Raw genomic sequence first — 15,407 nt, 5'->3', positions numbered from 1 at the left:
AAACATTCTCCGTAGTATAGTGAACGTACATGAATGTAATGTTCCATGCATGTAAACATTTTATCCAACAATTTTCTTAAATCTCTTTATACAGTGTGTGAAATATACCCATCTCCTGAACATCATGTTGGAGGCAAACCAGCCAGTGTTGCTTGCAGGAGAGCCGGGTTCTGGGAAAACCACTCTGTGCAAATCTTTGCTGAGTTTTGACAAACCACATATTAGCCTTCCTGGCAGTCCACTCCTCAGCTCCAGAGACCTGCGCACTATACTGAATAGCATTAGCTGCCAGAAGATCTGTAAAGATACTTTGAATTCCATGACTAAACAGCCTGGATTGCTTCTTTTTGTGGATGATCTGCATGAGGCCTCTTGTGGTGAGTAAGAAAATTTACCTGAGAACTAATATGGTTTAATTTGAATCTGATGTTGCACTGTGAGAAGCTTTCTAAGGTTAATGTTTCTATCCATCCTGTTGATAGATGTCTCTGGGAAGATGTCAACGGCTTTAGAAACACTACGACAGAGTATTTCGAAGGGAGAAATTCTAACATTTGATGCCTATCACTTCAAGTCATTGAGTGCTGGAACCATGAGATACATGGCTACCTGTTGTGTCTTTGGAATGGGCAGTCACCACAGTAATGTGATATCCTCCAGGCTCTCACGCCTGTTCACTATTTTTGTGCTCCCCAGCCTATCTATGGAGGTTATATTGTCAATCCATTCTCCTCGGCTGAAAATCTGGCTCAAAGAAATGCCACTGAAGCAGAGTGGTGAAGACATGGCATGTTGTATCATCACTGCAACTAAAGATCTGTATCATGCAGTATGTGAGCAATTCCAGCCTACTGCACAGAGGCCCCATTTCATGTTTTCCCATCATGACCTTCAGAAGGTGTTTAGAGGGATGTGTCTGTGCCAACCTAACATCCCAACCACAGGGATAATGCAGAAAAATGAGCATTCACTACCAGGCTTTCCTCCACTCCTGCCAGGGCCTGCATTAATTCTTAACATAGCACATCTCTGGATGCATGAGTGCATGCGTACTTTCCGTGACAGGTTATGCTCAGAGGATGAAAGCAAAACTCTTGTGTCACTCATAGCCAAGACAGCAACAACCCACTATGGAATTAGACTGATTGATGAAACTCAGCCTGTCTGTTCAGATGATCCACCCACTGTCACAAGCCTTCCTAGTCACACTCTACCCATGGACCCTGCAGGCACTTGTAAGCCAGTAGGTCAGAGTTTAGAGACAGTAAATCTTCCTGAAGAGCCAACACCAGCTGGCCAGTCAGACCTGAGGAAATACCATACGTTGACTGAACCTTCCCTTCTGTCTGAAAACATTTGCTCAGAAGAGGCAAGCCTAAAACCTCAGCCTCTGCAACCCATGATTCTTCAGCATATGGAAGACATAATGGCTCAGCTTGTATATGGCCCTGAGCTCCCTGAGGCCTCAGCAAATCAGCAACACAATATGAAATGTAGCTCTTCTTATCAGCACAGAGACCTTGACGTACTACTGCAGGAGCTGTGTGCATGCATCGACAGAAAAGACAAACGGGAAAAGGCTGGTAATGACAACAGCATTACTACCAAATACATAGTACACAGACAGAGGGTGAGGCAGCTGTTACATATCCTCAGGGCTCTTCTCATACCTGGAGGCCACGGAGTGCTGATTGGCTCAGACAAAGGCACAGGCCGTAAAACCACTGTGCGATTAGCTGCCTATGTAACAGGCTGCCATTTGATTGAGGTGCACCCTGGTAATGAGAATACATTGCATGAAATCCTAAAAGATGCTGGGAATCAAACCAGAGTGGATGGAGTTAATGTTATCATACTGGTCCATGAGGAAATAAGCCAGTCTGTCAGAGAAGAAATGTTGGTGGCGATGGCTCACAGAACCTACCCAGGGCTCTACACAGATGAGGAGCTGAGAAACCTTGTTTCCAGAGTGACTGATATGAAAAACTCAAGACAATACTTCATGGACAGTTGGACGTTTGAGAAGTAAGAGGAAAATATCCAATTAATCTAATAGTGCTCATGCTAGTTGGCTACATTGTTTAGATCTAACTTAGTTCTGTGTTGAAATAAGTATTTGTAATGCTAATGTTCTTGTGATGTTGGCGTTTATCACTACATTAATTTATATTGTGGTAGTAGTGACAATGATGGTAATGTAAGATCATTTACAGGAATGGGCTAATAGATAAATCCACTACTTACAGTAAGATTTTGAAAATGAAAATATGAGCACATTGTAATTGTAAGCCATATTTGTTCTAATTCTTTTCACAAAGGTTCTTGAGCCAAATCCACAGAAATGTGCATGTGTTCCTGTTGCTTCCCTTCGCCATGTCAGACAGCAGTGAGACACCTGCCAACACTGGGACCCACAGATGGAATGTAAATAAGTATTTTCTTTGAAATACTACACCTGTCATTGAACCTCTGTACCTGTATCCAATGACAAAAGAGAGATCAGTCCAGGCACAAACATTTAAACTTGTCCCTTTACGTTTGATACTCTTGATTAGGGTGCAGCACACTTTGTACCCCAACTGTCACATTACAGTCGAGTCACTGTGGTCCACATTCTAAATGTATCCCGTATCATTGAGTATACACATGAGATTTTTCTGTTTGGCTGATTCATTGGCAGCGATAAGATGTATTACAAACCTATTTTATCGGCTAAACCCGCCTCCGATGGTTGCCTGCACAGTTTCCCATCAGTCACATGGAGGTCAAGGTGATGTCACTGTGTATCTGAGAATCTCAAGCCGACACTGAGGAAAATGAATAGCTCAAAAAATAAAAATCACTCCCACCAAGACATTTCACGGTTAGTGTGATCTTCAGTTCCAGATTTATTTATTTTTGTAGTCATTTATCACTTTGACTTAGAGGTTCAGTACAACAGTTAAATAGTTTCTAATAAAGTCAAAGATTGTCAAATTTTGTGCAGGCATTATATCAGCCAATTAATCAACTATCGGCCTTTTCCTGTTCCAAAATATTGTTATTAAATTGGCCTTTCAAAATCCATTATTGGTTAACCCCTAGAATACACAGTCTTCAATTGAATGCGGACCATGTGGACTCTACTTTGTTGTTATATTTGGGATGGAAAGGGCTCTTTAAACTGATTAAAATATTATTAGAAATTCCACATACATAATGACACAACCTTTAAACAGCAGACCTAAATAAGTTACTTGTTATCCTTTGTGATTAAGGCACAGCTGACCAAGGCCCTGAGCTTCAGTTGCTGTGTGGAAGTGTACCAGCCCTGGTCCAAGCAGTCTTTAATGGAGGCTGCTGCACAGTGCCTGAAAACTGGTCCCCACAAATGTGAGTGACTCCACCAAAGTTAGTCTTTACTCACTTTATTTTTCCACTTTTTAGTTTTCCCAGGCTGTACTACGACTTATCACTTTTCGTTTTCTTTTTCTTTTTACTTAGTGGAGACAGAAGGCTCAGAGGCCAGCCTGACAGTGGCTATGGCAGGAATGCACCAATCTGCATGCCAGTATGCTTCAGTCCTCCTGAGAGATCAGCCTTTCAGCCCTCAGACTTATTTGGAGTTCATTGCTAATTATGGTTACCTATGCAACCATCTGCACATGCAACAGCAGAGCCAAGCCAACAGGTAGTTGTTCTTTTTTACTCTTTTTCTCTCTGTCTCCAATATTTAATTTGCTGTTGTGCATACCAAAACATTTATGATAATACTACCTTGAGCTAGTTTTATCTGATAATGTCACCCTATACTGTACCTGACAAAGCTTCAACAAAACTTCAACATGGTAACCTTCACAGAGGCAGTTCTTGTTTTTGCAGAGCTGTTGAATTGAATTGCAGTACAGGTCTAGATGAAATTTTCTTGACACAATATTATGTGTTTTTCAAGTTAAACAAAAAATACACATACTGGTCTGCAATAACCATTGTATTTTTCCAGACTCGCCACTGTTCTGTCTCATTTGGATGCTCTGAACAACACAGCTGTGCAGTACAAACAGCACTTAATAAGTCTGCAGGAGAAGGTTGCTGAGACACAGCAGGTAATGTAGAGCAATTCAGCATATGCAATTCAAGTGGGATCAATATTCTATGTAAGGCTGTAGCAGTATTGACTGCCACATTTTCTATACCACAAGAGATTTTTTTTTTGTACCACAGTCAAAAATGATTTAAACAACCTTGTAAGCAATATATTCAGTGCACTCCAGCGTCCCATGGAGGCTGAAGTAAATAAAGTGAACCAGGGAATATTGTTTATTAAATTCAAACTGAGAAGCTCTGAACAGTTTTGCATCTAATATTAAAGGAGATATAATGTAAAAGTAACCCCACATACCCCTTTTTCTCCATCCTTTAGCTTGAGAAAGAACTTCTCAAAGCTTTAGATTATCAGAGGAGTCTGCTCGCGGAAGCCCAGGAGAGATGTGTTGAAGCAGAGAACAAGCTGCATCATCTGGAAGAGCAAATTAGTCACGCTCAGGAGCAGGTGAACAGATTTCATGTTTTATTAATATCAGCATCCAAAATGTATGAATTATTTAATATATACTTAGAAGAAGCCCAAAATATTTGTGAACAGATCACATCCTAAAGGTCACCCAATTTGCTTTTTCATCATGCCATCTCAGATTGTTGGGCGGTGAAATTCTGTAGAAGTGTCACAAAAAATGAACTGAACGTTTTAAATTTTTTTTTTTTGTCCTAGATGAGACATGTGTTCCTGTCAGGCCTCAAGATTATTAACTGTCTGAATCCATCTGACCTGGAGGAGGTACGCCACTACAGAGATCCACCTGATGGAGTGGTGCAAATCATGGACGCCATTTGTTTGCTCTTTAATCGTCCACCAGGATGGGAGAGTGCTAAACAGCTTCTTGGACAATCCAACTTCTTCCAGGTGTGTGGAAAAACCATTTATACTGGAAAATACCTTTTTTTAATAATAGAATTACTACAGTGGTGTCATAAATAAGTTAAGAATGGTCTCATTGCCCTGCATACAGTGGCATAATAGACTACTTTGTTGCTAATATGCTGAATCTCTCGTAGGAGTTGGAATTTTTTGACCGCTACAGTCTGTCAAATGAACAGCTGCAGCAGCTTGGCCAGATAGTTCACAGTCCCCAGTTTGTACCAGAGTCTGTGCAAGAGGTGAGCAAAGCCTGTGAGTCCCTGTGTCGATGGGTTCAGGCTGTGTATGAGTGCTGCTGTATGCAACACCAAGTGTTGATCAAGCAGCAATTGGAAATTCTAGCCAAAGAGGCACGAGGTCAGCTGCACCTGGCCAAGCAGCAAAAGGAGGACGCGTACAATCGTCAAGAGAATGTCAGGCTTCAGCTGCAGTTGGTACAAAAAGAACTGAAGGAGGAACTGCTGGAGCTGCACAAAGCTGAGATCCCGGAAAGAAAAGCTTCTATAGCTGTAGGGCAGCTGGAGATACATGTCAGAGACTGGAGGGCAGCCGCTCAGGTAACACAGAATTTGCAAATACACTCTACATGTCTCTTAAACATGCCATTTCATTTCATACTTTGGTATTATTTTTTAACATCACTTTGATTTCAAATTATGATTTTTCTCTCTTTTCCCCTCAGGAGGCAGAGTTGAATAAAGAAACCTTACCAGGAGACGCCCTTATCCTTGCTGCAATCATCTCTTATTTAGGCCCCTTTGGACCTGATATACGCACAGAACTGCTGAGCAAGTGGATGGAGCTTTGTCAGACAGGAAGCATCAACATAAACCCCAAGGACCCCAGAGCTTCCCTGTTTACTCACCCTGACACTGCACCTTCTTACCCCCTTCTCGGTTTTCCCATCCCTGTGACTGAGAGGCTGCAGCTGCCTCTGGGCTGTGCATTAGGTATGCACCAGGACGCTCCATCTGCTAGAATGGTGGTAAAGCTGTTGCTGTGGGGCTGCAGGACTGCCGGGGTTCAGCGCTGGCCTCTACTGGCAGACACTCAGCAGCATCTCGATATAAGCTCACAAAGCTGTTTCATTACAGGTAGGCCCTTAAATGAACAAAACATCCGTGCCATATGTTGCATTCTGTATCATCTCCCGCCGGAAATCCTAGGCTTATTTAATCAATTTACCTTTTATTCTAAAATACAAGAACTTATGCTTATTACAACTTTCCTGAACAAAATGCTGTATATATCACACAGTTTTAACCAATTTGTATAGAAAATCACCACAACCAGTACAATGAAAGTTTTCTCTGCAGGAGAGAATGCCAAGCTTGAGAAGGAGACAGACTGTGGAATGGTGGTTTGCGCTGACGATCCAGAGCTGCTTGACAAGCTGGACCAGGCAGCAGAGAAAGGTAATTAGGGGATTAAACATATTACTGATTATCACTTTATGCAGTATTTAAGTCACAGTGTCGCTTTCCGGCCTTAACTCATTCTAACCTCTTGTTTTTTAGGTGTAAGAGTCCTGATAACTCACGTGGAACGTGTAATTCCCAGTCCACAGTTTCTGGCCAGATTGGCGCGCCCTGCTGGATGTTACCCTCCAGGGTTAAAACAGCATGTTCAGCAGACCCACCCTGAATTCTGCCTCTTCCTCAGCACCCATCTGTCTGTCCAACTGCTTAACAGTGGTAAGGATTTGTCAATATAACTGTCCAGGAGTAGTCTCTGTTAAAGTTGCATACTTGGCTTTTTCTTGCAAGAGTAGTGCAGGACTTTCAAATTCATTCATCATCCCAGTACAGAAATTGAACAGGGGTTTGTCTTGGTGATTGGTCAAAGCTGTAACTGATACAGAGATATACTGATAGCTTTTTACAGATCATGATGACCCTCAGTATCAGGACAGCATACTGCTCTGTACTGTTTGCATTACTCTACTCATAAAAAGTTACATTTAAAAAAAGAAAGTGATGAAATTCACACTTTGGAAAAAGGCTCCTCTAACTCATCTGAAAGCAGTAGCTAACTAAGTATTCTTGCTTTTGTTCCTTAGAGATCCATCCGTCCATCTTGGCTCAGGTACGTGTCATTGACCTCTCTCTGAGCTCAGAAGAGATCCAGGAGCTCATGCTGACACAGCTGCTGCAGTCTGAGTGTAAAAAGCTGCTGACTCAACACTTGCAGTTCCAGAATGACAAGCAGTTGCTGCAGGAGAAACTGATCTCAGAAGAGGTGACGAGAGCACCATTTACTATCATATCAAGCAAATATGGTTTCTGTTGTCTCATATGATTCAGTAAATTAGGATGAAATCAGTGTGGGACATTTCTATTGAACAAAACGGTATGGTTAATTATGGCATTAACATGGCCGGCAGGCATTTGTTCGGAATTTACATCCTTTCAAGTGGGCTTTACAATAGATGAGTGACATTTGCATTAGTCTTTTGTTTCTATGGCAGCTGTCATTGTCAGTATTCTTTGTAACTATGCATCAAAATCAGTTTGTGAATTGGAGCCTATGTAGTTGCAAGATTCCACACTTTATATCTAAAATACATATTTTAATTTTATCTGTAGTGCTATTCATCAGTCTTGGTTTGACGTGACTAGCCACATGTTGGATATATATCAGCTGTAAAGATGGAACTGGAAGGCACTTGACTTACCAAACGACACTCGCCAGCTGTATCACTGTGGACGAGAGGCTCATGCTTGTGACAGCACAAAATGTAAACATTAATGCGTCCTCCCTGGCCGGGCTGTGACATGAGCAAGCTCAGTGGTGCTAGGTGAGCTCACAGTAGATGCTAGTATGCTAGACTCACAACAAGTCAGTCTTTAGACACTTTGCTTAACTAAAGACTGATGTCTTTCTCCCTGATTTTGTGTTTAGATGGGCGGATGCAATTTCAGAGTTTAAAAAAACTCCCTACATTGCAGAACCAATAGTAAATCCGCAGGACGGTCCTTCGGTGGCTCGTTGAACTTATGTGCTCGTAAACATAGTCCGACTAGAAACGTGTGGCGGTACAAAATGGCTCAAGTCGCTGCAAGTCCTTCATTTCCACAATCTTGTGGACTGAGCACACTAGGGCTGTCAATGAATATTCTAAATTCAAATTTAAATTCAAATTTGGAAAAAAAAAAAAAAATGGACCTTCGAATGTTAAAATTGATATTCAATTGTGGAGAGAAAAAAAAACACCGCAGCTGTCCTCTTTGCGAGTGGGCGTTGGCATCAGACTCGCATTTCTCCAGCCTGGTCGACAAGGCTGGAGACAAGGCAAGCTTGCATTTTAAAAAATGCAAGAGGGGTTGCTTTGTTGCCGGCTGTTTTCTCCGGTGTGTTAAACACACTTTTGAAAGGAGTGTCCCCAGACCATCAGAAGGCAGAGATCTCTGATTGTCTGGTGGCGAGACTACTAGTGTGCCATCTAGTTCAATTATGTCCAAGGCAGACATCTTTATGGCTGATACCTCCAACACTTAGCAACTAACACCAAAATAATCCAGATTGATAAATAGCACCACATGTAATTTTGATTTTGGGGTGAACTTGATAAGCGTCAGGCTCAAATGATTATCAGTTAATAATTTTCCAGGCTTGAATCTTACAGTGCATGTTGTGCCAACAAGCTGTAGTTTGGCTTTGGATGTCCATGTTATCTACATTAGACTGTGAACTATGGAAACCTTATTAACTGTTATCAAGGTGTAATGGTGTCAATGCGGACTGAACATGATGTGGTGGCTGTAGTGAGGATACTGTTCACAATCGTGGACTGGGCTTTTGGGAGTAGTTTATGTATCTGTTAATCAAGCTGCCACTGTGGTTGTAATCAGTGAATGAAAAAAGTTATTTTCTTTAAAGCCGCTACAAGGAACTTTTAACTGGATATGCAAAAGTCTCTTGTTTCTGCTGTTGTCTGTGCGTGACCTACAACAGCAAATGAGACCATTGGTGTGAAGATAAGCTATTTCTATACAGTGTATATCCACACCTTTAGGTCGCTTCCAGGACGAAACGATTTACGGCACTCAGACGGCACACGTCATCTTACCTAGCTGCTTACATTTATAGTGACTCTTATAAATAGTCGCTATTCCTCCTCCTCGACCCAACATCCACGGGGAGTTAAAATAGCAGCAATCATCAGGTAAAAGTTCTGTGAAAGCACTAGACTCACCAACAGTCAGCTACGTCTCAGTCACACAGAGAAAATCCAATCCTCGGGAAGTCAGGAAATCCTTCAGGATAAACATTTCGTTCGCTAGCGATCTAGCATTTACCAGCCCAATCCTGGCAGGAGCTAGCAGGTCCACGGCTTAGCTGTCTGGGGAGCCACACACAGAGGCTGCAGGTTGCGTTGACGAGGAGAGCAGGGGCCGCAGGGTTGGAATACCTCATCCGGGCCGACGACAGATACCAGCCAGGCGTCGACAGGGTCCAGCGAGTGCCGAGAAATAAAGAGGCGAGGCACCGCTCCGTACTCAGTCCACGAAGCTGTGGAAGTGCTCGCCAAACAGGCCCTCAGCCTTACCAGCCGACCGCTGCGTTTACCCCGGCGGCGGTGGCGCTTACGCCAGAGAGGTGGAGCTGGGGCACGGCAGAGGTGAGCTGGGATCTTCGATAGGAGTGGGGGCAAAGTTTTCCCGTCTTGTTGTTTCATTCATCCCCAAAGCAAACACATGCGCGAGCCAGGTAAGCGTCTTTACGTCAATACGCGCTAGAGCTCATGGAAATGTAGGCTTCATTCCGGCAAAACACTACCGTTTTTATCCACAGGGTCGCCAAAATCAACTCAGAATGAAAGTTCCTTGTAGGGGCTTTAAGTTAAACTAAAGCCTAGTGAATTCCCTTTAGTTGATAATGTAATTATCTACTTCTTGTCTTAGGATGCTCTGATGGACTACATCCTGCAGTCTAGCACCTCACTGCTAGAGGACTCTACTTTTCTACCTTGCGTGGCTGCTTGTCAAGATGCAATGAAGAAACTGCAGGCTGAGATGCAGCAGCTATGTGAGGAGCTTGAGCACCACGACCTCCTGCTGGCTGTAGTCAGACAGTTAATGAAGCTGGCTGCTGCTTTTTACCGGTCTCTGCAGGAGGTGTCCCGTCTTTCCCCTGCCTACTACTTTTCCCTGCATGGCTTCATCACAGTTATGCAAGAGGCCTTCACTATGAAGGACAGGCCATTAGTGTCATGTACCACTGGGAAAGTGTCAGGGGGTATAATAACAGAGGTCACAAAGCGGATGGTAGTCCAGCTGCTGGCTCAATACAGGCCTTGTCTCTTCAAGAGCCACGTCGCTGTTCTGGAGCTGCTGCTGTCTGTGGCTCTTCTCCAACACAACCAGCTCTGCTCTGAGGCTGAGCGGGTGGCTTTAGTCAAGGGTCTTCAAGACATAGAGCATCCTGTCACTGAAGTGAAGCCCTGTTCCCATCCTCCTACTGTCTCTCAGTCCACCAGTGGTTTACCCAGCTGGATACCCCCTCATATCCACCCAGAGCTCCTCTGCTTGGAGAAGATCCCAGTCTTCAAAGGGTTGATTGCCTCTCTCTCCACTTGCCCCAGTCAGTGGCAGGAATACCTGCGCTTCCCGTCTTCCACTGTAGCAGGGGCTGTTCCCTGTCCCCCTCACTCCCATCTATCCCTACTACAGCAGGCTCTCCTCTGGAAGACCATGCTCCCTGAATGCCAGGAGGGGCTAGTTAAGGCCATGGCCGACCACCTCTACCTGCCTGGACAAATGGCAGGTATGGAGGCCCCTCACAGTGGGAACCCAGACATCCTCTTACGGTATTTTGTCAAACATGCGGGACCCATTGTGCTTACGTTGCCGAGTCAAAGAGAAGATAAGTGGACAAGCATTCAGCCTCTGTACTTAATAAAAAAATTGGCCCACTGTGCAGCAGAAACAAAGAAGGTAACACGCTGTTTCATCTTGTTTCAAGTTAATATTTGCAACTAATGTACACAAATGCAGGGCTTGATTCTTTTCTTATTAATTATGTTTTAGATTCAGGTGAAAGTCATTTCTTTTGGGGCTCTTTGTGACAGAGAGGTCATTCTCTCAATGCTGGACAAAGCTGTTAACAAGGGCCACTGGTTGGTTTTTAACAACTGTCACCTGCTGGAACAATGGGATGATACAGTAGTAGCTCGACTCAGTCAGTTGATGTCCTCTTTCAGAGGTGGGTGGACCATATATAATCAAGAATAAAGTTCCATTTCACGTATCATCATTAACAACTCATGTATCCCATCTGCCAACTTGTCTGCCTTCCAACGTGTTTCACAGAGGAGCTACACCTGATTCAACCAAGCTTCCGATTGTGGTTCATAACGAAAGAGTATGCATCACGCTCCATACCAGGTAGATCTATTACATTTCCATTATTGTTCTATCAAAGCCTTCCTTTCAAGGTCAGTCACCATAGCTTCAGTTCAAGGGACGAAGGAGTCTTTTCTTATTCACTACCACTACCTAACAGATTACATTATAAATACTGCTCAGTATAGTGTCAGCCTAATCGCAACCCTCCACAAACAAAATAAATTATTACGCTCAGGCTGTAATAATATTATTCATTTTAATGATGATGGTTGTTGTTATTAAACAGCGGCAGTGCGACTGTGTGCCCTGCCTCTGGTCTGTGACTCTCCCTGGGATCTGAAGGAGGAGCTGAGTTGTTCCTTGCGACAGGTGGTGTCAGTCATACGGTGTCAATCACTGTCGGGTGTCACAGCTGACAACATGGAGCTCCTCCTGCGCTGTGCCATCTTCCACTCTGTGTTACTGCAGAGACAGACCTATAAATACTTAGGCCAAGGGAGAATCTACAAATGGTGAGGCCATTGCCCTACTGTATACTGTAGTTATCTGTATATTTCCCTGTGATATCCATAATGAATGAAACTAAATACTGTATGACCTGAACTGATGTCTCTGTATTTTAAAGCCAAAGCACATTCTTCAAATGGTGGATTTTTCAGGATGGATTAAGAGTTTATGTTGTGCATGCGGGTTGTTTCTGTTTTGAAGGAGTCAGGAGGACCTTCTGGCTTTGATGGATGCACACATTTGGATTGGTAGTCTCTGCCATGACAAGACTAAGGCTTTGAAATATATAGCAGGTGAGGCAGCATTTACAGATAAAACCGTCCCTCTAAATCAGTTACTGTACGCTTTAATCTTGTTGTACTTTTCATTCGTAGTTAATCTAGTGCATGGCGGCCATGTACTAGACTCTGCAGATTTGAAGGCAGTGGACAGCGTTGCAGAGACCTGCTTCAGTAGAGAATCACCTCTCTGGAGCAGTGGACCACACATCCTCTCGAATATTACCAGGATTCTCGGCCGCTTTGGTAACCAATAACTTTCTCATAGTACTGTATTGTGCTTAAGTAAACATCATACTAGCTAGCTGATGGCACATTTAACTGGAGGAAATAGATCCTGGAAAGATCTTTTCTTCCCAGCAAACACTGGTTGGACGGAGACGTTGTGTCCCTGGCTGCAACTGGTACTGGTCGGATGCAAAATCTGCAACGCGATTATGAGGCAAACAGCTAGATGACGACGTTGTTACCATGTCTGTCTTCAGACTCTTTTTTTGTAAGCCAGGAAATACTGATCATATTACTACCATGAAAAAAGCAAATGCATGCATCTTTTGCATTTTTAAACAGACATTTTATCAACAATTTTACAAATTTAAAATAGATGTTCATGCCCTTTATTTATATTTATATCTACATGTAAAATGTATTTCTGTCCCATTATTCTAAGCCTGTGGTGTTTGCAAGAGCCCAAAGCTGTCTTTGATGGGACATGAGAGAAGTAGCATTCAGGGCTTTAGTATAAACAGTAGATAGTAATACTAAATCCATGTACATAGAAAGCTGTGGTATATGAATAGGCTTTCACCCACAAGACCACAGTTTGAGTCCCATGTAGGTCAAATGTAGTTTATTATCCTGTTTCGACGTTGCTAGGGCACTTCAGAAGGAGGACCAGCTGACAGCCAGGTAATCTTACGGACATTGGTACAACTTTCATGTACAACTTTCATTTTGGAACTATTTTTGAGCCATAAAGGATGTCTTGATTGCTCATTCAAACAATGGTCATTCAACGTCTCAATGTTTGCTGGGTTTACTCTTACATTTAAAACATTTATCTGAATCCTGTATGTCGAACAAGTACTATAATTGCTACTTTAATGTAAGGCTACAGTTGTAAATCATTATTACAAACAACAAGCAGCAAGGAGTCCAAGCATTAGAGCCACAGTGGGTGTTTGTGTGTCAGAACAATGTATTGATTGTTACTATGTTTTATTTCCTCAGATTTGTCAGAACTACTGCAGATTTTGGAAGAGAGTCTTCAGGATTCAGAAAACATTAATGACCCCCGTGTGCTGGGCTTCAGTGCAGATGTGGCAGCTGAGATCATCAAGATCAATAGCCACAATCTGAACACATTCCTGCAGGCCTCCCAAACTCCTCTAGGAACAGTGAGGAGTTTCTACACACAGCTAAACCAGCCCGCTACATTGCCAGCTCATAGCCATGCTAGAGATAGACTGCGGGCTCTGAAGAATTACCTCACACACAGGAGTGACAGCGGAGTTAGAAATGCAGGAGCTGTTTCTCGCAGTCACCTGTGTGACTTCCTCCAGGCTGAGTGGGATGATCTCATTGATTTGGTGTCTTCACTCCTCTCACAGCTCCAACAGCCCGTTCAATACAGCTCACCGACCTTTGCGTCCCTCCTCGAGCTCACTGACTTGTCTCGCTTGGAGAGGAGAGCAGAGTTGCTCAGTGCTTATCTCTGGCACCACAACACTACAGATCCTCCTGGAGCATACCGACTATCTGCCTTCAGAAACGCCAGAGGCTTTCTGGTGACAGTGATGAGAGAGGCTGCTCAACTAAATCGCAAATATATCAGCGATGTAGCTCTGCATTTTCAGGTAAAGCATACAAATAATCAAATTATGCTGAAATGCTTTTTAAAAGTTAGAACCCAGTGGATGAAAATAGTTAATTCCCTGCTGTTACTCCTGCAGGTCAATTACTCATATTGATCTCTTCATTACAGGTTCTGAGTGATAGCACTTACCCAGCCTCACTTCCCCTGGACGCTGTGTATTTGTGTGGCCTGGAGCTGAGAGGGGCATCATGGGATACACAGCTAGGAGCCGTACAGGACACGGTCTCTCCACAGCCATGCTCACTGCCCCTTATTTGTGTCACAGCTCAAGTCAGGAGCACAAAAGACACCTTCTCTTGTGAAAGTTTACAGTTAAACAATGGCGGCAATGTCAAGGTCACACATGGTTCTCCACCGACCGTCCCACAGCTACCACTCTATCACTGCCCGCTCTATCTTGATGGAGAGCAGGAGAATGGAAACTGGGGACTGGCAGATGTTAACATTATCACTACGCTTCCCCTTCAGGCCAAGCTAAATCCTGTGTTGTGTAGTTTGAGGAGGGTGAGGCTAGTGAGTATGCTCGGAGTAAACCAACCTGGTTTTGTCAGCTGGGGTGCACCAGACTGATGCTCGGATAAAATGCAGCTACATATTTCTACATGAGAAATCTTGTATTTATCATTAGGACTAGTGTTTTGTAATGTTTTGAATTTTGGTTTCTCATTAAAAACTTCAAGCAATGTCATAATGGTAATTTGTAGTATTTTATTTAATCCAACTGATTCAACCAGCATCACTGTTGGGTGTGGTCAGAGGTGGTCACCTGTAACCACACCCAACAGTGATGTCATGATGTACTAACATATCCCGTAGTACACTTCTGTATTAACTTGGTGTTATTTGAAATCTGTGAAAATCTTTATGTATATACACAATTATTTTGCACCCACATGCATGAACACACATAAAATGCCCTCAAATATATTTGTAGTTATCCTCAGGTCAGGGGTGATCAGTTCATCAGTGTTGGCATCTTGTATTATGACATTTTGAATGTTTATGTAAACAGCTGTTCGGCCAGATTGGTGCAAATTATTTATTTAGTCTTAGCAACCACTCAGAATGCTTTACTTTACAGGCACCATCCACACACATCATTACACTGATGGCTAAGGCTACCATACAAGTGGCCATCTGCTCACTTGGCGTTTAGTATCTTGCCCAAGGACACTTTGGCATGTAGACTGCAAGGGCAAGGAACTGAACCACTGACCTTAGGATTAGTAGATGACCGCTCTACCTGATGAGCCACAGTAGCTGTTGGAACATCTACTGTATTTAGTTTCAGCACTTTAAAAAAGCTTTAGGTCTGCACAGCTGTTAAACAGTACAATACACATCACACTCATTAATGTGTCATTTTATGGTTTCACATTTGTTGGCAAAGATGTTTGCAATGCAATATTTGAGCAACACCAGTGTTTGATAGAAGTGATGCA

The 15,407-nt window shown here is 43.1% G+C and overlaps 1 protein-coding gene across 1 annotated transcript in view; it reads left to right on the top strand.

Annotated features, from left to right (window-relative positions):
• The window catches only part of LOC125886191 (dynein heavy chain domain-containing protein 1-like), a 30,987-nt gene that overhangs the window by 14,891 nt on the left and 689 nt on the right, over window positions 1-15,407 (top strand). The window contains exons 22-42 of the mRNA XM_049572199.1: window positions 95-377; window positions 483-2,025; window positions 2,319-2,424; window positions 3,258-3,372; window positions 3,484-3,670; window positions 3,983-4,085; window positions 4,403-4,531; window positions 4,751-4,942; window positions 5,095-5,514; window positions 5,640-6,051; window positions 6,274-6,372; window positions 6,475-6,651; window positions 7,017-7,195; window positions 9,862-10,893; window positions 10,987-11,161; window positions 11,269-11,343; window positions 11,591-11,816; window positions 12,013-12,104; window positions 12,186-12,335; window positions 13,320-13,945; window positions 14,074-14,478. Coding sequence (XP_049428156.1) covers window positions 95-377; window positions 483-2,025; window positions 2,319-2,424; window positions 3,258-3,372; window positions 3,484-3,670; window positions 3,983-4,085; window positions 4,403-4,531; window positions 4,751-4,942; window positions 5,095-5,514; window positions 5,640-6,051; window positions 6,274-6,372; window positions 6,475-6,651; window positions 7,017-7,195; window positions 9,862-10,893; window positions 10,987-11,161; window positions 11,269-11,343; window positions 11,591-11,816; window positions 12,013-12,104; window positions 12,186-12,335; window positions 13,320-13,945; window positions 14,074-14,478 — 6,726 coding nt within the window. The remainder of the gene's footprint in view (window positions 1-94; window positions 378-482; window positions 2,026-2,318; window positions 2,425-3,257; window positions 3,373-3,483; window positions 3,671-3,982; window positions 4,086-4,402; window positions 4,532-4,750; window positions 4,943-5,094; window positions 5,515-5,639; window positions 6,052-6,273; window positions 6,373-6,474; window positions 6,652-7,016; window positions 7,196-9,861; window positions 10,894-10,986; window positions 11,162-11,268; window positions 11,344-11,590; window positions 11,817-12,012; window positions 12,105-12,185; window positions 12,336-13,319; window positions 13,946-14,073; window positions 14,479-15,407) is intronic.

Source organism: Epinephelus fuscoguttatus, linkage group LG3 (assembly GCF_011397635.1).
Source record: "Epinephelus fuscoguttatus linkage group LG3, E.fuscoguttatus.final_Chr_v1".
Taxonomy (NCBI): domain Eukaryota; kingdom Metazoa; phylum Chordata; class Actinopteri; order Perciformes; family Serranidae; genus Epinephelus; species Epinephelus fuscoguttatus.
The sequence above is the reverse complement of the archived record's forward strand: the minus strand, read 5'-3'. Positions and strand labels throughout refer to the sequence as shown.